The 25480-nt window shown below is 44.6% G+C and overlaps 1 protein-coding gene across 2 annotated transcripts in view; it reads left to right on the forward strand.

Moving 5' to 3' along the window:
* The first annotated feature begins 223 nt into the window (after positions 1-223).
* The window catches only part of Myt1 (myelin transcription factor 1), a 36993-nt gene continuing 11736 nt past the window's right edge, over positions 224-25480 (forward strand). Inside the window, exons 1-16 of one of the 2 annotated variants that reach the window (XM_052181607.1) lie at positions 224-278; positions 1232-1262; positions 5047-5109; positions 5876-6123; positions 7301-8167; positions 10350-10484; positions 10988-11078; positions 12113-12226; positions 14342-14556; positions 15922-16046; positions 16779-17048; positions 19599-19753; positions 20537-20599; positions 20725-20793; positions 24394-24456; positions 24873-24956. In XM_052181607.1, coding sequence (XP_052037567.1) covers positions 224-278; positions 1232-1262; positions 5047-5109; positions 5876-6123; positions 7301-8167; positions 10350-10484; positions 10988-11078; positions 12113-12226; positions 14342-14556; positions 15922-16046; positions 16779-17048; positions 19599-19753; positions 20537-20599; positions 20725-20793; positions 24394-24456; positions 24873-24956 — 2648 coding nt within the window. The remainder of the gene's footprint in view (positions 279-1231; positions 1263-5046; positions 5110-5875; positions 6124-7300; positions 8168-10349; positions 10485-10987; positions 11079-12112; positions 12227-14341; positions 14557-15921; positions 16047-16778; positions 17049-19598; positions 19754-20536; positions 20600-20724; positions 20794-24393; positions 24457-24872; positions 24957-25480) is intronic. The other variant, XM_052181608.1, reaches the window with a different exon arrangement.

Consider the following 25480-nt stretch of genomic DNA (forward strand, 5'->3'; position numbering starts at 1 on the left):
CTAGGAGGTGTGGATGAGATATCATTAAGCCTGGTGGTCTCTCCCCAGCAGAACCCCCCACCTCCCAACTTGCTTCTTTTGGTCCCATTCTTGTCATTCACAGATAATCTTCCTGCCATCAGCAAAACTTAAGTCAGAAAATGTCCAGATTTTCCTGATGGTTTAAAGCATAACAGGTGCTTGCCCTGGGTGGTTCTTACATTGTGGTTGTTTTACTTTGCAGATGAGCTCAGAAAGTGATGACAAGCGAGCCCGTACACGGTCCAAGACCCTCCGAGGTGAGTGCCAACTCAGTCTGGCCTGGTCCCCATCCTTGGCAGCTGCCCTCTCTGAAACTGTTGATATAATTAAATGCTCAGCTTCCTGGTAGCCTTTGGCCTATACTAGGTACCTGGGACTTTAGGACTCTTCATCTGTTCCTTGATATAGTATTTAAAGGGTTTCCTAAAGCCCTTTTCAACTCATACAGACTTGTATCAGGCAGATGTGTGGGGACAAGTACAGTTCCACAGAGTAGGGATAGCAGAGTTTAGTCAGGAACCTGCTTATTTTGGAAAGGAAGGGTCCCTGGCCTTTGGCCACCACTAGCCTTTGGCCAGTGTCCCCTTTCTTTCCAGAGATCATTGTTGGTGCTCTTGGGCATTTAAAGACTGTTAGGTGGACAGTCTTTGACATGAGTGGAAGGGAGAGGATAGGTCCTTTTCACTTTTTTAAGACTGAGCCTTACCTGCTTGGCCATCCCCAACTCTTTCACTTGGAGCTTCCAGTTGGGCTTCACAGAGTATTCAAAAGTTTTGAATATGCAAGTGCTCTCTATTCTGGTTGGATTCCTGCATATCTTGTAGCTAGTGCCCATCATTGTGACCAGCCATGTCTTTGTTGGTTCTAGTCTTTGTGCAACTTAATCTGGTAGGTAATATATCCTGCCAAAAGCTGACATCTATCTGCAATTACAGAGAGACAACCCCCTGAGTCTGAGGGTAGAGAGAGTATCGGGCTCTCTGAAAATCTGGTGGGGTGGGAGGGGAAGGATCCTAGACCAAGCACCTTGTTAAGGGGCAGCTTTCTCTACTGACCTCAGGGGAAGTTCTTGTAGGTCAGCAAAGGGTGGGCATCTTGTCCTTGTGAAGGTGTCAGTTGTTTTATTAGGGTTATACTTTTAGGGAAACATTCTTCTGAAAGTCTAAGTCCTGTGTATGTGTATTTCTGTTTTTCTCTTTATCTTACCCAGGACCCCCAGAGACCACAGGTGCAGACCTCAGGTAAGAAAATATTCCTATTTGCATGAGCACTGTTCACCATCTTCTTGCCCATAATGTAATTTTTATAAAATTTCCCACGAACTCTGGTTTTCTCTGAGGAAACAGCTTTTCTCTGTGACATATCTTGCTGTCTATATCCAACTAAGCTTTCTCAGCTTAGTTGGCCCTACCATAGGTCACCCTTGCACTGTTCTTCACTAGCATCTGGACTGTCACCATGGTCCTCAAAACCACAAGTTGCTTTTGATGATTTTTGCATACAGTGATATCCATTTATGTGTCTACATATTTGCTGTCTACCAGCCATGTGGAGATGATCTATAGTATGCATGGCTCACACAGGCTGTGGTGGGAACATTTTTATTTTTTGAGACAGAGTCTCAGTGTGTTTTCCTGGATGGCCTAGAGCTTGCTATATAAACCATGATGGCCCAAAACTCCCAGAAATTTTCCTGTCTCTGCTTCCCAAGTGCTGTGATTAAATGTGTGTGACACCATCTCTTGATATGGAATCATTTATGTGTCACCAACACATGTTCTTTATTTCTCCAAAGGTCTATTTACCAGGACAGCATAGCTCTGATCTAAAAAGCAGACAAGGCCTCTATTTGAGTGGGGCTCACACTGTGGGGTGCCAGAATAGAGACTGCGACTCACAAAGGGCTTGTTGTTATGGTTTGGGAGAAGAATATTATGTATGTGTAAATCATGATATTAGATAAACTCATTTGAATGCAGCCCTGTTTGTGGGACTCTTTATGGATGATGGATTTATGTCCCTTTGGCTCAAAATTCCTCAATTCGCAGTACCGTTGGCCCTGGGCTACCCCGTAACTTAGGCAGAGCTCTTAAAATGACATTTGTTATCTGGGAGGCTGAAGAATGGTTGTTACAAGGTTATCTGAGGAGCTTGGATTGGAATAAGCAAGATCCAGTGAGGCCTCTTGGATGTCTATAACATTTCCTGTGTCCTGAATTTAACCCTAGCTCTTAGGAGAAATAGATTTAATAGTTTTCCTTCAGCATCCTTGAAGGAACTGATATACACTCCAGTTTATATTTTGGTGAAGTTCAACATCCATTACAGGACCCCAGAGAGGTTTTGCTGAGGCAGGAGTTGGGGGAGGGCTGGGATCAATATCTTAGAGACACACCAGCGGACCGGTTAGGGTTGCCCTAAATGTACCCTTTTCTTAAATGTACACCTTTCTTCCTCTGGGGTCCTTCCTCTTTGAGCCATAGCCAGCTCATTCCCAGAGGATAGGTGAATACAAGATTCCTATCACCCACATTGGGAAAAGCAGTCAGTCCCTTTAAAGGAGGAGTAGATAGATCATGGTGCTCTAACCTGGGATTTGGACTCTTCCCAAAATTGGGTTCTTAGATGCCTGCGGCTTGTCTCTGGACCCTCAGAGCCTCCAAAGTGCTATTGAGAGGTGGTCATCAGCCAGCCCTCAGCTCTTTGCCTATTCCATTTGCTTGTGTCTCTGATCCTGTCTTCAGTTACATGAGATCTAAGACCAGACCAAGGGAATAAAAGACTTTGTTTTTGAGAGGTGATAAGGATACCCAAACATCAAGCCGGGCAGTGGTGGCGCATGCCTTTAATCCCAGCACTTGGGAGGCAGAGGTAGGTGGATTTCTGAGTTCAAGGCCAGCCTGGTCTACAGAGTGAGTTCCAGGACAGTCAGGGCTACACAGAGAAACCCTGTCTCAAAACAACAACAACAACAACAACAAGAAGGATACCCAAACATCTATGTCTGCCTATGAACTCCTATAATTGCCTAAGAGCATGCATGAACACCTATGACGCTATAAGCACACATGGGCACCAAGTGTTAGAGGAAGGGTCACTTTGGCTTTGGTTTTTCTCCTATTTTTAGAGGAGACTCAGGAGGCATGGAGGCCTTGTCAATCACTCTAAGTACTCATATATGCTCATTAGATTCTCACTTGTTCTTTTTGTTTTTGGTTTTTGAGGCAGGGTTTCTCTTTGTAACTCTTTCTGTCCTGGAACTCACTCTGTAGATCAGGCCAGCCTTGAACTTGTAGAGATCCACCTGCTTCTACCTCCCAAATGCTGGGACTACAGCTATGCACCATTGTGCTCAGCTTCTCATGTGTTCTTATAAGTGGGCATTGATGCTAGTTATACTCCTAGGTCTTTTGTGTGCTCACAGATTACCCTGGGAGGCTCAAGACTGATGTCTGATCTCATTACAGTATCTGAAGCTCTCTCTGGCTGGATCTCATGTCACTCTGCTTTATGTTTCCTGTTTCTGTGTCTGAGTTTCCAGTTTCTGTCCAGAGGGCCTTGGCAGCTTTATGTACTCAGGCCCAGAGCTGAGTGGGAAGGTACAGACCCACCTGACTGGGGACCTTTTCTGAACTTTTCTGAGTTGGGTATCACACTTACTTGGAACAAATGACATGGGGACAGTGCCAGTGCCCCACAGACCTCCATAGCAGCTGTTGCCTAATTGCCTCATTAAGTGATTAGTTGACTAACTGGGACCTCAGCTTCAAATCCCAGTAACAAGGAACTGTTTGTTAAAAGTCTCAAAGCTAGTTCTTGAGAGAGTAAAAGCAAATGTGAGCCCAGATTTTACAATAGGCTGTCCAGGGTTAGAAATAATTGTCCATCCAAAAAGAAATATGATAAAAAACCTTTCTGCTTTTTCCTCTTGGAAACTATCAGGAGTGTCTGAACAAAGGTAGAATGGCCCTTTCTTAGGTCCCAAAGAATCACTGCGTACCTGCCTCTCTTTGCAGACTTTGAGAAGATGTGTCAAATTTTAGTAGAAAAATAGAAACTCTGGTCCACATTTGCAATTCTGTTAGAAATGGGTTCTTTGTCTCTACTTTCAGACAGGTTTGGTTCCCCCACAAGGGGCTGAAATCTGATATGTTTCTCACATGGCCTCACAGATCATTTTGCTTGTCTGCAGTACCATAAATTAGTGGCAGCTTCTTGCATCCACAGAACTCTGAACTGTGATGGACCCTTGCCTCTCATACCACATAGGTGCTGTTCTAACCTGAGTAATACTATAAGCCTCTTGGCTGGGCTGTGTGGTCAGTGTTAGTGCTTGTGTTTAGAAGTTTTCACTGGTTGGTAATGTTGATGGCTGAAGGTGAGGAATTCACTTCCATACTCTTGTACTTACCATCTTGGAATGGGGTAGGAGTTGACCTTCTCAGTACATCCAACCAGTTTTTTACCAGGCAGGATGGGAATCTCTCAGTGCATTGCCTCTGCTGGCTTTCTTTCCTATGTGGAAGCAGAGACCATTACCAGGCTGTCTCTCCTACAAGCTGTGGTTTTGGCTTGGTCTATACAAACTCCTTCCTGATTGCAGTCCAAGTCCTACTTGGTAGAAAGGTAAGACATACTATAGCCCTGGAAGCTGGAGCATCATAGTACCAGTGATGAACATGAAGAAATTCAATCTCTGTGCTCTGGACTTGGGTCAGACAAGCCATGAGACCCCGTTAGAGAAGCCATTTGCATCCCAAGCCCCCTGAAAGCTGGTGGAATGTCTGCTGTGGAAAAATGAACACATCCAGTAGATGTCTTAATCTTGTACAGGTCTTTAATTGAACACATTCATAAAGTTGTAACTAGCTATTCATTTGTTTAAATGGGCTGAATTATTTCACTACTTTTTAGCAAACTGCTAAAGTCCATCTTAAGATGAGCCATTTGGAGATCCTCTTTTGCTCTTTAGGGTGAGACACAGGTTCTGATGCCTAAGGTACTCTCTCCTGCTTTTTCCTTCAGTTGTCCTACCCCAGGATGTACTGGTTCAGGACATGTGCGGGGCAAGTACTCCAGACATCGAAGGTAAGAGGCCTGCCAATACTCTTAAAGACTCCCAGGAAGGAGATTTGGGGTTCTCTTCTCAGATATGTTTTCTTTTGTGGATTAAAACCTTTCTGTTTTGACTGTGACTGAGGCCAAGCTGACCTAACCCTTCTAAAGCCTTAGTGTCTTCCCTCTGGTCTGTGTTCCTGTGGTGCCTTCACCAAGGTGAGCCTGGCTATGAATGTGCCACGAGGGGTGGCAGATTACGTGTCCGTGGCACCTTTGCTTTTCCAGAAGGACTATTTTGGGTCTTAGGTATGTTTGTATGGCAGAGCTTAAAGTAGACCTCGTGCACATGAGAGCTACATGTAAACTACAACTGTCAACATAGTCATTCCCTGTGGTCAGTTAAGTTTCCCAGGGGACTGTAGTGTCACATTCCTGGGTAGGTATAGGTGTGGAGATCTGAGGGAGGAGAAGAAAAGGGCCAGTAAGGGAGAAAGTAGGCTGAGATAAGCTTGGGGTACAAGTGGGATGGTGATTTGGTCTGAGGAGTGGCTTAGAGAGTAGGAATCTAGACCAGTGGGGCCTGAATTTTCATTCCATATGTGGCCTTGGTTCATAATGCAATTTAAAACACAATCAGAAACTTTTAGATGTATGTAATTAGATGCAAAATTTTAAATACATTAGCACTTGAAGCTTCCACCTGAGAATGGCTATAGTAGGAAAGACTCTTAGAATGACCTCCTGGGTGTCTCAGGGAGCTGGACTGGCTCTTGGCACCATCCATCTTCCTTTTCAGCTTACAGAGTTGCCCTCTGGCCAAGAAGAGAAAACTGGAGGATGCTGAGACTGAGCACCTGGTATCCAAGAGGAAGTCACACCCTCTGAGGCTGGCTCTGGATGAGGGCTACCGCATGGACAGTGATGGCAGTGAGGATGCTGAAGTGAAGGACGCCTCTGTTTCAGATGAATCAGAAGGACCCCTGGAGGAGGCTGAGGCTGAGATGTCAGGACAGGAGGAGATTCATCACCCACAAACAGCTGAAGGTACTATATTGCTCTTTCTCCTTAGAATAAAGGCTTCTTAGTGTAGCCCTGGAGAATTGCAGCCTGTGTGGGGGATGGGGGAGCTCAGTTCAGTGCAGAAAGCTGTCTTGAGAACAAGGAGTGTCTTGTCCTGACATGTGCAGCTTCCTGGAAAAGGGGTCTGCCCAGGATGGGGAGGGGTACTACAGTGTGTGTGAACACTGTGTGCAGGGTAGAGATGGGAAAGTGGATTTGTACATGCATCTTGCACTCCCATGCACTCTCAAAAGTTTGATTCTGAGGCAAGGCTCCATGTGTGTGAGAAAAAAAAAAAAGACAGATAATGCATGTCATGCCTCTGTCTGTGGGAAGCTCTTAGACAGAGTCCATCCTTTCTGGCCCATGAAAGTTGACTGGGCTGGATCTACTTTTTTCTCAGACACCAAGGTACTAATGAAATACCTCATCAGGGTGAATTAGGACTCTGAAGGTGGGCTGCTCATAGAAGCCAAGAGAGGAAAGAAGGTATCTGAGAGTCTGCTGACTTTCCAACTTTCTGGGATCAGCTGACTTTAAATGGTTGAAATAGAGTTTTGCCATATTTTTGAAGCAATCTATGTTGAACCCTCACAGATTTCCTTACTGGGACTCAAGTAAATGCATGGCCCATGGAATAAAGCAAGTTTATGTTCCATGTAAAAAAAGACCCACAACTCACCTGCCTCTTGGGCTATTATGTGGTAGGGCTGGCTCCTACTGTTGCTAAGAACACTGGTTCATGAGTTCCACAGGACCAGCATGTAGTAAGATCTGTTACTATGTTTAAAAGCTTTAAATTTGTGACCTGTCAAAATATAAGTGGTTTTTAATTATAAAATGACTTTTCATCTTATTTTTCCCTTTAATTCCACTATATAAAATTCAGATCTATCTGATTTGAGAAAATAAATGATGGAATAGGAATATGAACTGAAAAATATTAAAGTAATCTAGCTAAAATTGATTCCCTCTTGGTTTTTGAATACAGGCAGAAGACTGACAGGGTGGCTTACACTTCATTTCCATGTTTTCTGGGCTACAGTGTTGAGGCTGGGTAGGTTGGGATAGGTGGAGCATTGGCTACTGTTGGGAGCAGAGATCTGGAAACATTTCCCCCATGCTCTCTTCAAGGCCTCATGGTGTTTCTTGTTTTATGCAGGAAAAGGCCTCATCAAGTCCCATTTTGGCTCCAACCCCACAAACAGCTCTTCTGGCTTCTCCAAGAGCAGCTACAGTAGCTACCAGGGGATCATTGCAACTTCTCTCCTAAATCTGGGCCAAATTGCAGAAGAGGCCCTTGTGAAGGAGGATTCAGTAGCTAAGTTGGGCCCCACTGTTGTTCGTCAGCTTCAGGATGAGACTGCAATGGAGGTCAACAATGATGAGGGTGAAAAGGACCTTTTTATACAGCCAGAAGATGTAGAGGAGGTCATTGAAGTCACCAGTGAACATTCCCAGGAGCCATGCCCCCAGTCTCTGAAGGATATGGTTAGTGAAGAGTCAAGCAAGCAGAAAGGGGTCCTAGATCATGAGGAGGAGGGAGAGGAGGAGGAGGAAGATGAAGAAGAGGAGGAGGAAGAAGGAGAGGAAGGGGAGGAGGAAGAGGAGGATGAGGAAGAAGAGGAAGAAGAGGAAGAGGAAGAGGAGGAAGCAGTTCCAAATGCCATCTTTGGGGAAGACACCTCCCATACCTCTGTCCAGAAGACTTCTCCTGAGTTCCGAGGCCCAGAGCTATCCAGTCCTAAACCTGAGTACTCAGTCATCGTGGAGGTTCGTTCTGATGATGACAAGGATGAGGATTCACACTCCCAGAAGTCAGCAGTCACAGATGAATCAGAAATGTATGACATGATGACCCGTGGGAACCTGGGCCTTCTGGAGCAGGCCATTGCCCTGAAGGCTGAGCAGGTGCGAGCGGTCTGTGAGTCTGGTTGCCCACCTGCTGAGCAGGGCCATCTGGGCCCAGGAGAGCCAGGGAAAATGGCAAAGCCCCTGGATGTGGTGAGGAAGAGCTGCTACAGCAAAGGTAGGCTAAAATGGCCTGCTCTGATCACTCACCCTGTTATCCCATTAGCAGGGACATCACCTCTACTGAGAGTGCAGATGGAGGCTGGGGAGAAACATAGCTATAGATTATAATCCCTTATAGACTTGAATGGGAGGAAATTGAAAATCACTTGAGAACAAATAACCTCAGGACTTGGGTCAAAAATTGAGGACATGGACTCATACTGTTTCATGTATGGTGATCTGTAGAGATACATGGAGCTGAGATGTATAAGAAGGAGCTAGGTAGGGGAGAGAAAGGAAGGCAGGAGGGTGGATAACCCAGTTACTATGCCACTTAGTCATAATCTTGTCACTCTGGCCTAAACCTGCACCTGAGATTGTCCAATGACAGAACCTGACATTTGATGACTTCAACCCTTGAAAACTGTTTTTAAGGCTGTATTTGATCATTCTCAGCACTTTCTCCATGGAGTTGTGACCTCCAAGCTGGCTTGAGTCATCTCTCCTGATAAACTAGCTCCACTGAATAGTTGATTTCTAGAAGAGGGCTGGCAGTATGGGCTAGTGTAAGGGATTTGGTCTGGATTGATGTAGGAGAAAGTCTGGAAACTGAAATCAGATCTAAAGATGGGCTTTGAGCAAGTCTTATGGCTATAGTTATAACATGGACACCAAATTTGTAGGGCATGCTGGCCATGTGCTACTTGCAATCTGCTCAAGTGTCTCCTTGCCTCAGAGCAGATGCATGGAGTTCTTCCAGGGAGAGTCATCCCCACAGTGCAAGAAGGCCAGGCCTTAGATAGGACAGTTTTGAGTTACCCTGGGCTTCCCTATGCCTGACACCTCTACTCTAAGTTCAGGGAGCTGTCCTGACTTCAGTCTTCTCTTTCCCTGTTCCAGGCAAAACTTTCTCCTCTGGTTCAAACTCTGAGCCCTTCTTCAGCCTGGTTCCAGGAAGGGTTAGATCATGCTAGAGAGAGAGAAGTAAAGGAGAGAGAGAGAGAGAGAGAGAGAGAGAGAGAGAGAGAGAGAGAGAGAGAGAGAGAAAGAGAGAGAGAGAAAGAGAGAGACTCAGACACTGGAGTCAGGAACTGAGAAGGTAGGGAATCTGTATGTGGGGAGCCCTGGGAGGTACATGTGAGTCATAGGAAGACATAAGAAAAGTATAGGGGTAAGAATTCAGCATGAGTTTGGTGAGACATGAAGACACACTTTGAGAATACTCATGACTGTGATGTAAGATCAAAGAACAGATTGATTGGGAACATGCTTTCTGGGTAAAGTAGACATGGAGGGTGGCTCTTGAAGTGATACCCTTAAGGTTAAGTCAGACCAAGGTGGTCTTGAGGGTGTGTAGGTTGAAGGTGAGACAGATTTAGAATATGTATAGGAGCTTGAGTTTGTCAGACTTTGGGTCCTTAGAAGAGAGAAAGTTTTGATGGGACACTGAATGCCTGACATCACCAAGCCTTGGTATTTGAAGAACTTTCACCTTTGGACAAATGTGCAATTCAGGGTTAGAAGTACAGAATAATGGACAGTATCTTTAAACTATAAGAACACACACATATTTACATGTGGAGAAACAGACAGCAAGACTTTCAGGGCTCAGGCAGGTATTTGGCACAGATTTGAGTCCCTTAGCATATCATTACTTGCTTGGTAGAAATCTGACTCCCTACACATTTGAACTAGGAGAGACTGAGCAGGCCTACTTCCCTCTGCTGGATTTCTGAGCTTGGCATGGTCTATCAAAAAGAAGTTTCTCTGAGACATCATGAGGACCCCCATTTTCTTCTGATCTCCACACTTAGTAGTTACCACATGCTTATAGAGATGAAATTGGCAACTGAAATTTGGAGTTTATTTTTCTGCTCAGGTATTTATTAAGGATATAGATTTAGATAAGTTGTATAATCTGTGTCTTCATCGTTTTATCAAGTCTCAAGGACACCTTTTCTCAGGGATGTTGATAGATATTTTACTTGCAAGACTTACACGGTGCCTGTACTCCAGCTACTGTCCATCCTGCTATATGGGATGGAAAGGACATTCCCTGGGCTTTGAAGCAGCTTTTCTGAAGTTGCCTCACTGTCAACTTCTGTCTTTCTTGGATCAGTAAAAGTGAAGACAGGAACGGTTCCTGTTTCTTTCTTCCCAGTCTCCTGGGTTTGCATAATATGTCCTATGTGTTTTAGATTCTTCCAGGGTGGAGAAGCGTGAAATCAAGTGTCCGACACCTGGCTGTGATGGCACTGGCCATGTTACTGGGTTGTACCCTCATCACCGCAGCCTGTCTGGCTGTCCCCACAAGGATAGAATCCCTCCAGAAAGTGAGTAGCTTCATCCCAAAAAATTAAAGTTAATCCCAAATATTTAATCTTTGGTTATTCCAAAGATTAAAGTTTAGAGTTTTGTGATATAAGGTAAGGGATAATCTTCTGAAGTATCCACCTATAGATCCCAGCCTAAGTCGAATACAAACTGGGTGGGGGGCGGTGTCTGTATTCACTGAGCTGGGCAGTTGGAGGCCTTGATACAGTTACCTCTTTCTTTGAAAAGCTTAAGATTGGATGTCTGTTATTATTCTTAGGCTAGAAGCAGAAATTATGAAAATTAAGTTCAGAGCTGTGACTCAAAAAGAAACAGTCTAGTTTGTAGGAGGCAGGGTCTAAGTGGGAAGGACATACTTGACTGAGTTCATTAGGCTCAGAGTGCAATGACACTCTGCTTACACAGCTGCAGCCTTTATACAGGACTCCTGCACCTTCCTTGTGCTGTTCTCCATTATAGACATGCCTGCTCTCATTACTTGTTCTCTCTGATTCTTTTACAGTCTTGGCCATGCATGAAAATGTACTGAAGTGCCCCACTCCTGGCTGCACAGGCCAAGGCCATGTGAACAGCAACCGCAATACTCACAGAAGGTAGTGAATTGAGCTGGGACATGGTAGGAAATTAGGCCTGGGCCTGTAGTATATGTCTCTGCTTGGGCTTTGACCCTTTATCTGGGACAGGTCCTGGACAGACATATAGTTCCCTGCTTTGGCAGGTGGCAGCTGAAGGGCTGGCTATTCTCTGGTATTGCTGCAAGTGCCCTGTGAACTGAGGTGATCATATGAGAAATCTGATACTGCTGTGATGAGAGAAAAAGTTTGTGTTTTTAGAAAACCTCTGCATAGTAGCTCTTGCTCATGGGTATAAGGAAAAACCTAGATGTGAACAGGAATGCCTAGAGTTTCTCTGAGTGGGTGATGAGATCAAATGGACATCAGGATTCCAGGCTACTATACAGATTTATTTGTTGGCTCATCTTATCCAAGAAGAGACCATACCCCACCAAGAGTGTTAGAAGCTTGACAGGGTCTGTCTGGACCATAGTAGTTACATGCTTTGGAAAGAATACCCAGGCTTTGGAAGTCAGTTTGTTGGAAAAGAGGCTGGATTCCCTGTGTGCTGGCCCAGGAGCTGGTAGCTGAGCTCACAGTAGGTCCTGAGGAGGGCTAGTGTATTCCAGAGGCAGTACCCAAGATGTGGTCTGAACATAGCCTTTGGTTTGCCTAGTTATCCAATAGAACATGACGTAGATATGATACTAGAATCTAGCCCAGGCATTTGAAAGGGGAGAGATGGAAGAAGAGGGAGAAGAAGGCTGAGTCTGACAGCTTATCCATGTAGAAGAATCCTTTGTCCACAGTTTGCAGAACTTTAGAGTATATTTCATTTTCAGTGAATTATTTCAAATAGAAATGGCCTGAGAAGTTTGTCCTCTGTGGTTGAGAAGAGATGGAGGAACAATCTGTTTTGTGGAAATGACAGGTGTGTTAATGACCCTAGGCTTTATACACCTACAACTCTTCTTGTATCTAAATAGTGTTTCTCCCAGGACCACGTATTTGGCAACCTGGGGCAGATATACCTTGGAGAAAAGACTCAGATGTCTCTCCTTTCTTTTCTCTAGTTTATCTGGATGTCCCATTGCTGCTGCTGAAAAATTAGCCAAATCTCATGAGAAGCAGCAATTGCAGACAGCAGAACCTCCCAAAAATAACTCCAATTCAGATCGGATCCTCAGGTGGGTGAGATGATAAGTACTTTATAAATATCTGCAGGGACTCCAATGTTATGGCTATGTAATATGCATATGCATCTTGGTACACAAGACACATCTCTTACACTCAAAGCACCTCATCCAAGGTGCAAACAGCTGCCTATCCTTAGTTACCGTGTGTTCTGCCTTTGTTCTCCTAAGACATCTGATACAATCAGGAAAATTATTCAGGCTTAGTGTGTAGAGATAGCAGACTGCACCAGTTGAAGGCCTCACTATACAGGGAGCACCTAGTTGTCCTTATGTCTCCCATATCAGGATGGATCCTATTCGAGGGCAGAGAAAAAAGAGGGCAGAGGAAAGGAGAGCTGAGGACTTGATCCTCTGAGTGCTGCCTCCTGGGTACTAAGCATCTGAAACAGCAGCAGGCATAGTTACCAGAAGGGGTATGCATGTCTGCATGCTCTTTATACATGTACACCCATATGGATAAGTTTACAAATGTGTTCTAATGCATGTGTGTGCATGATATCATTGAGGGGCCTTCTGACAGAACAACCAGGACAAATTTGCCTAGTGTCTCTCCATACAGGTAACCTTGGAAAGTGAGTGGGTTTTTTTTTTAATTTTTATTTACTAATTTATTTTGTGTGTGAATACACTATAGCTGTCTTCAGACACACCAGAAGAGGGCATCAGATCCCATTACAATGGTTGTGAGCCACTATGTGGTTGCTGGGAATTTAACTCAGGACCATTGGAAGAGAAGTCAGTGCTCTTAACCTCTGAGCCATCTCTCCAGCCCCCAGAAAGTGAATGTTATAAATAAGTCCAGAAGCTTGGGCTCATGTCCAAGATACCTTTCCTGGATGGCCTGTCTTAAAAGACTTATCTGAGGTCAACTATAGTCTCCTTCTGGGGCTGGGGGTTCATTCAAGTCAGTATAATGTCACTTTTGAGCTTTACTCAGAGGATACACAGCTCTTCATTTCCCTGAGAATATAGAACTCACAACTTCTCCCTGGTTCTTAGACTCCCGTTCCATGTTTCTCTTCTCACATGCAGTGTGGGAGACAGGACCATGTACTTAGCAAAGCTAATCACTGGCTTACATGGCACTATTGCCTCCTCATAGGATCCCTAATCACCACCTTCCTTCTTGGCTACTTTCCTTGGAAGTGCCATAACCTGGTCATTTCCTGCCTAACTCCAAAGGGACTCTCAGTAGGTGTGTTACCACAAAACACAGATTAGGGGTATAGGGACTTATTTTCCTGTTCTGGGGAGTACTTGTGTTCCATTCGTGAACACCTTTGATTTTGTGGGTCCCAGGTAGCATAGTTGACCATCTTATTTGTTCTTCCCGCTTCTTGTCAGTTGCTTGTTGATCTTTTCACCAATGAATGGCACCAATGTAGAGGTCAAATTAAATGTCTCCTTGCTTGTATCAGATGGTCTTGCTCTTGCAACTTCACCAGGAGTTGCTGAGCTAGTATCCAGCCTAGGAAGGACTTCATTCCACCACAGAGCCCATCTTATCACTGCTGTTATGTGATCTTCACAGGACCTTAAGAATGGTCTTACAGTACCAGCCTTCTGGTTCTCTCCTCAGCCACATTCAAGTTTCTCAGATGTCCTCACCATCATTTCTAACTACCACTGATCACTGAAGTCATTGCTTATTACAGAGCAGAACAAGGAGAGCTGGGGCATTTGCTGGAGCTCTTTTCTTTCTTCCATTTCCCCTCCACCTCTGAGCTTCCTGTTCAGAAACTCACTGATTATGTAGCTGAGTTCTTGGAACTTGCTCTCTTACATTTTGGAGGAAGTTCAGGCTTGCTACTTTGGCATACTACTAGTATAAGAATACATTATTATTTCTTTCGGGTTCTATCATTTCCTCCTTATAGGCAATTATTCATATTGATTATGGGCCTATCCCAGGGTCCCTTAATCCTGGGAGGCAGAATTTTGATCAAATATTAGGGGCAAGGTTTTGGGGGGTGTATCTCTCTAGGTTTTCCTTATCACCTAGATGCATGAAGACCTGGCTTGGGCCATTGGAGGGTGGGGGGAGAGGTAGCATGGGGTCTTTGAGTCCCAACCTTACAGACTCTGCATCTCTGTCTCATACCCCAGGCCCATGTGTTTTGTGAAGCAGCTTGAGGTTCCTCCTTATGGGAGCTACCGACCCAATGTGGCTCCCACCACACCCAGGGCCAACTTGGCCAAGGAGCTGGAGAAGTTCTCCAAAGTCACCTTTGACTACGCAAGTTTTGATGCTCAGGTTTTTGGCAAACGTATGCTTGCCCCAAAGATTCAGACCAGCGAAACCTCACCCAAAGCCTTCCAATGTAAGTTGGGGAGAATTGTTTAATGTCTCTCCTCTCACATTGCTCCTGAGAGGGACAGTTGGGGAGGGATTCTCTTGGGAGATAGGAGGGACAGAGTGTCAGCCTGAGTTCTCTCTCTTCAGCTGTTCCAGTGGACTAGTTGTGGCATCCTTAGGGCCTGCATCTTACCCATGTTCACTTTGAGCCTCTATGTGTTTCCTAATTATTTGTGAAGAAAATCATAAGTCTATTATGGATATGTATGTCTAGAAGCTTAAGAATCGCTTTACTGATGTCGTCTGTTCTGGGGTGTCCACTTCCAGCATCACCTTTAAGGAGAGTCCAACAGGACAGGATGGTACCATGGCAGGAAGCTTCTTGGTTTCCTGGGGACCATCTTACTGGAAATGGTATTTTCTGTGACATCACCAGCACATTTTAAGGGCAATTATACTGACAAAAGTAATTCCTGGAAATGTTCTAGAATAGTCATCTATACCATTTCTTGCCATTTACTGCACTTCTTTGTGGTTAGCCTTGGAAATGCATGCAAGATGGAAATGTACCCAGTGCACTGGGAGATCCAGAGATCTCCCAGCTGAACTTTTCAGCTCCACAGATGGCAAGGACAAGTTTCTAACTTGCTAGGATTACAGTTCTTAGGGTTAGTAGCCTCTAGGATGAGTTTTTCTGAACACCAGCAGATTCTGCTGGTCATTCTCAAGCGTCTCCAAGCACATGCACTTGCTTAGAAGCTGTGATAGCATTGCTGGGAAAAGGGGCTCAAAATCAGTTTTCCACTTGTCTGAATCTTTCTGGAAATAACAATGTTTCTTACTTACTCACAATATCACTTCTGAGGGTGATTTTAAAGCTGCAGCATAATTACTAGAAAAATAACATTATACCTTTATAGTATCCCACTTATGGTAGTATTGCTTTATTAAGGAAGCAATAATTATTGGGGACATAAAGTCAGCAAAAGCATAGCAACAACTTTTGATAGGACAAACTTTTCCAGGTGTGTTTATTCCAAGTATGTATCCTATTTACAGAAGTATAGAATAAAAGTATTTGTTGATGTTATCAAAGTCTGTTAGAGTATATTTCTAGAGTTTTCTTATTTCTACCTAAATTTCTGCCCCAAAGGTTAGAAATGAGATGCCTTTTTAATGCTGGAGACAAGAGCAGTAGAAGTGTGTGATAATGCAGAAGTGCTATACCTTGACCCCCCTAGCTCTCTTCCCATTTGTCTGCTGCTTCTGTCTAAGTCTATGTTAATCTAGGCTGTTCCCTTTGAGCATCCAACCTTTACCAAAGTCACCTCCTCTAGGTGCAGTCTCATCTTCCAGTGGTTTTATAAGAATACTTTATCTTCTTTTGTAGGCTTCGATTACTCTCATGATGCTGAGGCTGCACACATGGCTGCCACAGCCATCCTGAACCTCTCCACTCGATGTTGGGAGATGCCAGAGAACCTTAGCACAAAGCCACAGGACCTCCCCAGCAAGGTAACCATACAATCCTGAAACCCGTTGGGGAGAGAATGGGTAGAGTTTATACTGAGAAAATTGGCTATGGTTGGTGCTAAGAGCAAGTGGAAACTAGTTGATCTTTATTTTAAAATATTTATGTTTTATTTATGTGCACACAACTGTGCCTGTATTGAGTCTATGTGCATCATGTGTGTGCAGGTGCTCAGAGCCAAAGGGCATCAGATAACCTGGAACTGGAGTTATAGGCTATAGTGAGATGCTTGATATAGGTGCTGGAAACTGAACTGAACATGGTCCCCTGAAAGACCAATACATGCTTTTAACAGCTGAGACATCTCTCTAGCCCTTAGCTGATATTTTTTTTTACAACATTTGACCATCTAGTAATGGTTCAGATAACCCTAAAGGGTAGGTGAGTAGCCATGAAAAGAGTTTTTGTGCTGTGAAACTCAAGGTCAGGCTCATACCTTGTTTGCACATGCTTTTCTGGAAGTTAGTATTGACTGACATGTCTTGGAGTCAAGGACCTGTTTTCATTAAAGCTTGCAGTGGTCTCAAGGGTCTGGCTTCCTAATCTGTAGGAGAAAGGGGCTACAGGGCTTCTTCATGGTTAGGATGAGGTGCTGATTCCTTTCTCTAAGCAAGCCATTAACTACTTCCTTCTACAAAATTCAGTATTGTGACCAGAAAACACTTTCAGGAAGTGGCTCAGTTTTCTAACCCTATTCTTACTTTTCATATTTGCAGGCTGTGGACATTGAGGTAGATGAAAATGGAACTCTGGACTTGAGCATGCACAAACATCGCAAGCGGGAAAGCACTTTTCCCAGCAGTAGCAGCTGCAGTAGCAGCCCCGGTGTCAAGTCTCCTGATGTCTCTCAGCGTCAGAGCAGTACCAGTGCCCCCAGCAGCTCTATGACCTCACCCCAGTCCAGCCAGGCCTCTCGCCAGGATGAGTGGGACCGTCCTCTAGACTACACCAAACCCAGTCGACTTCGAGAGGAAGAGCCTGAGGAGGTGAGTGCCAGGGGTCCTATATGTAGCCTGAGTATGTAGGCTCTCAGCTGCTTTCAGGACTGCTGTGAACACTGCTTGCTTCTTAGATATCTTTTCCTTAGGAGGTTTATGTAGAGCTTCCAAGGTCTCTTTCATACAGGATTCTTTATCTTCTGGGCATCCAAATCTCAGGTCACAGCCTGCAGCAAAGGTTTCTCCTGCATTGTTACACTCCAGTCTTATTCCATAAACAGAGTGGGTCTTCTTGCCTCAACAGAATTTAGTGGCTAGCAACAATGTGGATTTTCCAAAGAGGATGTTTCATATCTCTTGGGGATGATTTGGGAAAAGCTTGTTTTCTTGGGCCTTTCATCAATAGCTCCCCAGGCTGCTTTGCTCCCCTTTCCCAACATAGTCCACCAAACACAGTTGCTGTCCAGACAGTGGAACAGATGCCTGGTTCCTTGGACCAAGAGCAGTAAGGAACTTCTGGCACATGGGTCTTGGCATGGGATCCTTGTGGTGGGCAAAGACCTGAGTCCCCAAGATGACTACTGGATGGGGAAAAAGGCAATAACTTGACATCAGAGTCTGAGCTAGAGCATTCTCTTTTCTATTGTTCTACACACCTGAGGTAAAATGTGTGAGTTTCTCCACCCTATTAGGATGCTTCCTAAGAAACAGAGTCTGGATAGCCAATGTGAGACTAGCAGTCTCCATCTTCTGGAGGGAATATCTGAAGGGAGCTGGTCCATATACCTCTAGGAGGTGGGTGAGGTAGGCGAGCCTCACCCAAATCTACTTGTCTGTAAATTAGTCCCTCTTTTAAACCCTATTCCATCCTTGGGTAAGACTTGGGACTACCCAATTTTTAGAGGGATAGACTGGGCTCCTGGTCTAGGTAACACAGCATAGTTTACAGCCCCCCTAGGTTAACTTGGGTTAGAAGAGTCCTGGGGGTAATCCCTCACAGAAAGGAAGTGCACATAGAGCCATATCTATCTGAATCTGTAGAAGTTGGTTCCTTCTTGTACTAGGCAGGAGCCTTAGTAGAGGTTTGGGTGCCCTCTGTGTAGTGTCTTCACTATTTTCTTTCATTCTTGGGCTTAGAAACTTACATGATTCATGCTTTAATCCCAGGGTTAAGTTGTTCACTGGTCTCCTAGCTGTGACTTCTCAACTTATTTCTTGGGCTTGGGTTGGTGGATGTCATAGGACCCTTCCTTGCCTTTTCATTAGCCCTAGTTCAGCTCTGATCTTTTTTTTTTTAAAGATTTATTTATTTTAGTTATATGAGTGCACTGTAGCTGTCTTCAGACACACCAGAAGAGGGCATCAGATCCCATTACAGATGGTTGTGAGCCACCATATAGTTGCTGGGAATTGAACTCAGGACCTTTGGAAGAGCAGTCAGTGCTCTTAACCACTGAGCCATCTCTCCAGCCCAGCTCTAGTCTTTTTATTCCATTTCCTCAGCATATCCTCTTGCAACATCATTGTCTTCCCCAGAAATGATCTACCATTGCAGTAGGATCTCTCTTAGAGGTCCTGAGGTCCTCCTGCTGAGGCCTTCCCTATGCTCTGCCTGCAGACTTTGCCAAGTTTTCCCAAACCTTTCTTCTCCTCACCCTTCCTAGTCTTATTTCATCCCCCAAAGTTCTTAGATCAGGCCTTTTCCATTCCCTTCCCTCTGCTCTGTGTTCCTTCCTCAGACCCTCCCATCAGTACTTCCCAATGGCTCACCAATTTTGACAGCAATTGTTCTGATATTATGAGTACTCTCAGCCCCTATTATGGGGCCTCTACTTACTGACTTCACTGACCCTAAAGAGTTCTCTTAAGTGTGTCTTTCTGAGGACCTTTGTCCAAATGCTTAGACAAACAAATTACTATCCTAGAGCTTTGTTTAATGACAAGAATCATAATAGTTACTACAGTCTGTCTCCCCAGAGCTGCTCTGTGTGCTGCAGCTCCATGGGTTTCTCTTATTTAAGGGTTGCAACTTTCCAGATGCAGTGCCTTAATAACCTGTTGAAATCCACATAGCAAGCTGGTACGTTTCTGGAACCTAAAATCTTGTGTACCTCTCTTGCTGTTATTCTAAGGCTATAGGACCCCTGGCTTTCAATGGAAAAGCTGTTGTTCCTCACTCCAGGTGCCATACCCCTGAGGCTATGGGTAATAAGAAACTACTCCCAGGCTTAGAGATCAGTTAGTGGTGTTTGTTAAGTGTCTGATCTAATCAATGCATCCTGTTGTGCACCAGGGATCTCAGGCTTATACTAGTATATTATCCAACTCAGCTTTGAAATACCTCAACAGCCTTATTTAGTGCTTCCTGATAGTTGAGCCCTGAAGAGTACTGCACCTGGGTGTCCATTCTGTGGTAATTTCTGAGTGCCTCATTGTGTGGTCTTCTGTCTTGGGGTTGCTAGGTCTTTCTCCCTCTTTCATAAGGTAAAATATCTTGTGAGTACTACTGAAGAGTCCCTCTTTGTTTCCTACTAGGTTGGATATCTGACTTCTTTGCCAGTTGTTAAAACATTCCCTGCGTTTTTTTTTTTTCTTCAGTCAGAGCCAGCAGCACACTCTTTTGCTTCTTCCGAAGCAGATGATCAAGAGGTGTCAGAAGAGAACTTTGAGGAGCGAAAGTACCCAGGGGAAGTCACCCTAACCAACTTTAAGCTGAAGTTTCTTTCCAAGGACATAAAGAAGGAGCTTCTCACGTAAGTGATGCCTTGGCAGACTGGCTTCCCAGGGAGAGCAGACCTGGTCCCAGAACTCAGCAACTACCTAGATCCAGGTAGTTCACAGTGATGAGTTTTCTTTCAGCTTTGTACTGAGCTGGCTATGAACATGATCCTATAAAGGCAATTAAGAATCAGGAAGCTCCTCTGGTCCAGTCCACAATCCAGAACAGAACAGAGCAAGATGAGTATTATAGTCATGGGAAGAGAGGTTCAGACCCCAGCTCTCAACTCTGGTTGCTGCTGGACCTCAGGGTAGAAGAGGCAATGTTTTTCATTAACCTCTTCTGCCACATGTCCTCTAAAAGACTAAGAAGAGCTAGGCATAGCACCTTTTCCACTGTTGATCTAAACTCTCACCTAATCTCAGAGCTAATTTTATGGAGGATATAGTGATCCTTCTTTCCTTATACTGTACACCACTATTTTCTTGCTACTTTGGCATCAGGCCTTCCCAGGCTGACTGGGTCTGTGTTCTCATTCTCAGAGAAAATTGTACTGCTTTAGGAACTGTAGAAGAGAGGAGTACTCCATCTACATGTTCATGAGCACAAATGTCTACACAGTGTCTACACAAATGTAGGGGTATCCTAATTTCAAATTCTTTTTCCTTCTTGAGTTAAGTTGTATAGGAGAAATTTCCAGTCCCAAAGGTGAGAGCTGTGATCTGAGGATGGCCACCTGCTTTTAATTGACTTGTTCTGGGGGAAGGCCTGCAGGTGTGCATGTTCTCTGTTCTGACGCTCTTTTTCCTTTGTCCAGCTGTCCCACCCCCGGCTGTGACGGCAGTGGCCATATCACCGGGAACTATGCCTCCCATCGCAGGTTCGTGCCCTGCTCCTCTGGTCTTGCTCTAGTGCTTTGTGTATGTGTGTAGGGGGGAAGGGTTCCTCCTCATCTCCTCTGCTCCCCTCTATGGCTCACCCCATATCCCATCTCTTCTCTTTCAGCCTCTCTGGTTGCCCTCTTGCTGACAAGAGCCTCAGAAACCTCATGGCTGCCCACTCTGCTGACCTCAAGTATGTTTGCGCTCACTGACTGCCTATCTCTTGGGCAGCTCCCTAGCTTTGCTCTCTCCTTTAAGAGGTTCCTATCAAGTCAGCCTTCTCTAAGATACCATCCCAGGCTGGCTCTGCTTTCCTGGGATGGGGAAGAGAAGCAGGGCTTGAAAGGGCTGATTCTGCTTGGCTGGGCTGTCCTTGCACCTGTGACTCCAGCTTTGAGCAATCTGAACCTCTGACCACTGTCTATCTCACTTGTTGGAGCAGAGCTCCTGTACTGCTCCATCTCTTTCCCCAACTACTCCCAAAGACTCTGACAGGGCTGCTGGGCCTGCTTTTCTTATTACCACTCTAGATACTGAGAAAAGCTGTAACTTGGCTATGGTTTAGTGGCTATAGGCTACTATACTGTATAGGCTTCGGGGCTCTTGTCAAATGAACTGTCACTAACAATACCAGAGAATGTTTCTTGCTTCCCACTCCCAACCCTGCCTTGGCTGTTGTATTTCTCCCTGGTGCCCTTCCAGTCCTACACAGTGCTTTTTGCCTTCTCTCTGCTGGAACTCTCCCTGCTTCTGTGCCTCTCTGCCTTAACACATGTGCAGACCAGGCTCTGTGGACATCTGCAACTGTCAGTTTTCATGACAGTCCTCAGAAGAGAGGAGCAAGCACCCAGAGGTTTCCAGGCATCTGTTCTCTTGGAGCTGGAGCTGGTGCCTCCATTGTTTCTGGCTTTATTTTCGCTGTTGATCTGTGACATTATAGCCTCCATGACCCTGAGCTGTGGTTACGGTCACTTATTCAGGTAACCAGAGCTGAGTAGAAAGACATTGGAAGAAGGAGATACTGTCCTGTTGTTCAGTTCCTCACAACAGGGCAAGGGCCTTTTCTCTCACAGTCCTTTGTGATAGGGGCTGTGAATCCAGGCCAATACTCCCTGGGTCAGATTTAGGACTAGACAGGTCTGGGTACTAGTGCCTTTTGGACAAGGAGCTAGAACGCTAATAGCAGAAGAGACTTGAGCTGATTTACACCAGGACATAAACCCATGGTTTTCCAATGCCCACTCTGTTCTTCTCTAATCAGCTCCATTCCTTCTGGTAATGAATGTCAGTTGCATATCTTGTAGGCGCATATAATTACTTATTTACTAACACTGTAGTTTAATCATGAAACTCAAAGTTGGAGAACTCAGTTCTATAGCCTCAGGAAACTGCTTTCCCCACATACATGACATCCCTCTAAACACTTTATTAACTTTCTTGTTTTCTCTCCTACCCTCATACCTATTTTTTTTTAAATATTGAATTCTGCTTCCTTTTCAAACTCGGGCCCTAGGGAACACTCTATTTCAGGATATAACTATACATTCTGTGGCCCTGAAACAGACATTCAAGGCAAGCAGGAGGAAGCTTGGCTGATCCATTAGAAGAAAGACCCTGGGAGAGTCTGCACCCTAAGCCTGTTAAAAAAATACTTTAACATAAAGCTTCTGTAGGCACAGAGGAGTAAAGCCTCCTTATATGGGTATATGTCTCAGGGGTCTGTATTGCCTCCAGAGCACTTCTTGTTCCAGAGCTTTTTCTGGGTCCATCACCTTGTTGCAGTAGACTCCAGTGTGGTCTTGGGGGAAGGGGACCATGACCTCTTTTCTACATTTCCTGATACTCCAGTGCTCCTGGGATTCTTGTTTTGTCTGTGTAGGCTTCAAACTGTCCAAAGTAGTGCAAATGAGCTCTTCTTGTGGTCTTCCTATAAATGCTAAAATACAGACATGATCTGCCATGTTCTGTTTTTAAGTGAGTTTCAGGGATGTTTGCTCTCCTTCTGTATGTGATAAGGGGCTGCCTAGAGCTGCTCAGTTCACCATGATGTAAATATACATACTATTCCATGCAGAGGAGACATGTCAGGCTATAAAGAGGGTTAGTAGCTTTTCTGCAGCACAGGAATGAGACACAAAGAGAGATCCGAGGTACCACCAAGGTAGAATCAACATTTAGGTATAAATTCTTTCTTCTCTTCAGGCAAGGCACTTAGAAGCAGATAATAGTAAGGATAAAGACAGCTCTAATTTTTTTGTGGCTGCTTCCATAAGGAGTATATCAAGGAAATTCAGTCCTCTTACTATATGGATACTATCCTCTTTAAGTGTAACTTGAAGGAAAGCCATCAAGTTATGGTTTTGCAAGGAATACAGAACATTCTCCTACGTTCTAGGCACCTGCTTATTCTTAGGAAGCCGTGGTCCCTCCCAAAACTCATGGATGCTATTGAGTATTTCTGCACCTCACTCATGGTGTCACTCATAGCTCAGAGGCTTAGGTTGCTGTGTGGCTACTGAGTGACCACCACTTTCTGTACTAAACCTCTGCTGGATGCTTCCTTGACATGAAGACAAAGAGCAGAATTCCTGGACCTCAGACTGAGCTTCTTTCTACTGAAAGCAGGGAGGAATTATTCTCAGTTCCCTGTACTTGGACTTCTGCACAGTAGGGCTACCATGGTGGTAATGTAGCTCTACTACTATCCACTACATGGCCTCATGAAGACTAGAGAAAGATTTGGTGGGTCAGCAGCCTGAGAGTCAAAGTATCCAGTATTTTACACTGTGAGGGACCTGAGGTGTCTGGGAAGATACCCTCAATGGGTCTGGGGGGCCAGAAATAAAGTCACAAGAAGTGATGTCAGCTATGCCATCCTCTGGGATGTCAGACTTCTAGCTTCTGTCCTTCATATAAGAAGTACTATATTTCAAAGGTCAGATACTGCTTGTATTCAGGAAGTCAGAGACTTCCTAGGGACTGGATGCCATGGAGGAGCACTTTGGATAACCAATACCAAATGCTCACTTCTTTCCATAGGATGGCACTGTAATTACTGGCAAGATGCAAAGCAGCAGATCTGATGAGATGGGTTTACCTTCAAGTCAGCCCCATCAACCAACACCTGCCATTTTCCACTTGGGAGAAAATAACTCAAGAAAAGTCCATGTTCATAATATTATAGTATTTCTACCACTGTTTGGGATATATTCATGAGACATTTTTGGATGTATAAACCTTGATTTTTTTTTAATTTTGTGTTTCTTATTTTGTCTTTGCTGGGTCCGTGTGCCCATAAAAGGCACTGGCTGGGTTCTGCACTCACCAAGCAGGGATCAGGTCTGCAGTGGCCACATAGATGGTACTCATGGGCACATCTCTGAGTTCTCATGATTAAACATAAGACTTAAATGTGTTCTAGATAATCATATATGACTGCAACTCAATAAAAGGCTAAGCTGGGAACATACACTCTCCTTTGGATGCAGTGTACACTGCAGGCTGAATCCAGTGCCCTATTTGTTGTCCTGTGTAAAGCTAGGTTCATTCACCTACTCTTTTCTTGGCTATTTGGGTTTCCCTGGGAGTGGCAGAGGGTCAGTACTGAGTCCCTGATATGATCTTATTAAATACCTGTTGCCGGCAATAACAGACTAAGGTATGTGATGCTTAAATGGGGGGGGGGGGGGTTGAGGGACCTAGAGCTTAAGATTTTGATGGACTCTGTTGAGAACCAAGCCCAAAAGGGCATATGTCTTTATAAGCTCTGATCTCATCCTATGTTCCTCTGCAGGTGCCCCACACCTGGCTGTGATGGCTCTGGCCACATAACAGGGAACTATGCTTCACACCGGAGGTGAGTGGGGATAAGGGTAGTGGTGAAAGTTCTGACTTAGACAAAGTTCTAATGTTCTGAATAAGATATTAAAGTTGCCAACAAATAGAGCCCATTTATATCTCTTTTGAATTGATGGTGCTTCCAGCATTGCTGTTATCCCTTTGCAGTAAATCAAAAGATAAAGTGTCAGATTAGAGGCTCCTGAAGATGTTTCCCACTTTCTATTGTTCTGTTGCCCTGTTTGAAGGCTCTGTAAGAGCCAGCTCTGTTCCACATGAAAGCATACCTGATGAGTCAGCTGACTGATTGATCCTTTCTTCCCTCCTTCCCACCCCCACAGGGGGCCACAGAACTTGAGGGAGTAGCATGAGGCAGACAGTGAGGGAGCTGCTGTTCTGGGACTGAGGTGGCATGTTTTCCTCTTTCAAAACCAGTTTGTCAGGCTGCCCACGTGCCAAGAAGAGTGGACTCAAGGTGGCGCCTACCAAGGATGACAAGGAGGACCCCGAGTTGATGAAGTATGTTGGGTCATGATGGCTCCTTCATTATGTTAAAAAACTTGAGATTTTTTTTTTAAAAATGTTTTAACTAAACAACAAAAACAGAAACAATTCTTTTGAATACAAATCTGTAATCCCAGAAGTTGAGAGGTTAGAAGCAGGAGTATCATTGAGTATCTGAGCTACATAATGAGAGCTTATCTCAAAACCAAAACAAAATGAAACAACTTACTTTAGGCTTTTCCTCACACATGGCTACTAAATTGATTCATGACAATCTTCGTTTTTACAGAAATCCTGGAACCTGATACATTGATTCCTGGATATTGATCCCAGAGTGTGTTCTCTGGGTTCAGGTTAGAGGTGCTTTGAGAAGCTAAGTGCCCTACCACCCCAAAATGGTTCTGGGATTCCCCACAGGCCATGTAGTATGTATTTTGTCTGACAAGAAGGTGCAGATATAAAGTTTTGGAGGGCAGTTCATTAGGATGATATTGCATCTTTGAATATTACCTGTCTGACCATCAGCACATCTGTCTAGA

Source organism: Apodemus sylvaticus, chromosome 5 (assembly GCF_947179515.1).
Source record: "Apodemus sylvaticus chromosome 5, mApoSyl1.1, whole genome shotgun sequence".
Classification (NCBI taxonomy): domain Eukaryota; kingdom Metazoa; phylum Chordata; class Mammalia; order Rodentia; family Muridae; genus Apodemus; species Apodemus sylvaticus.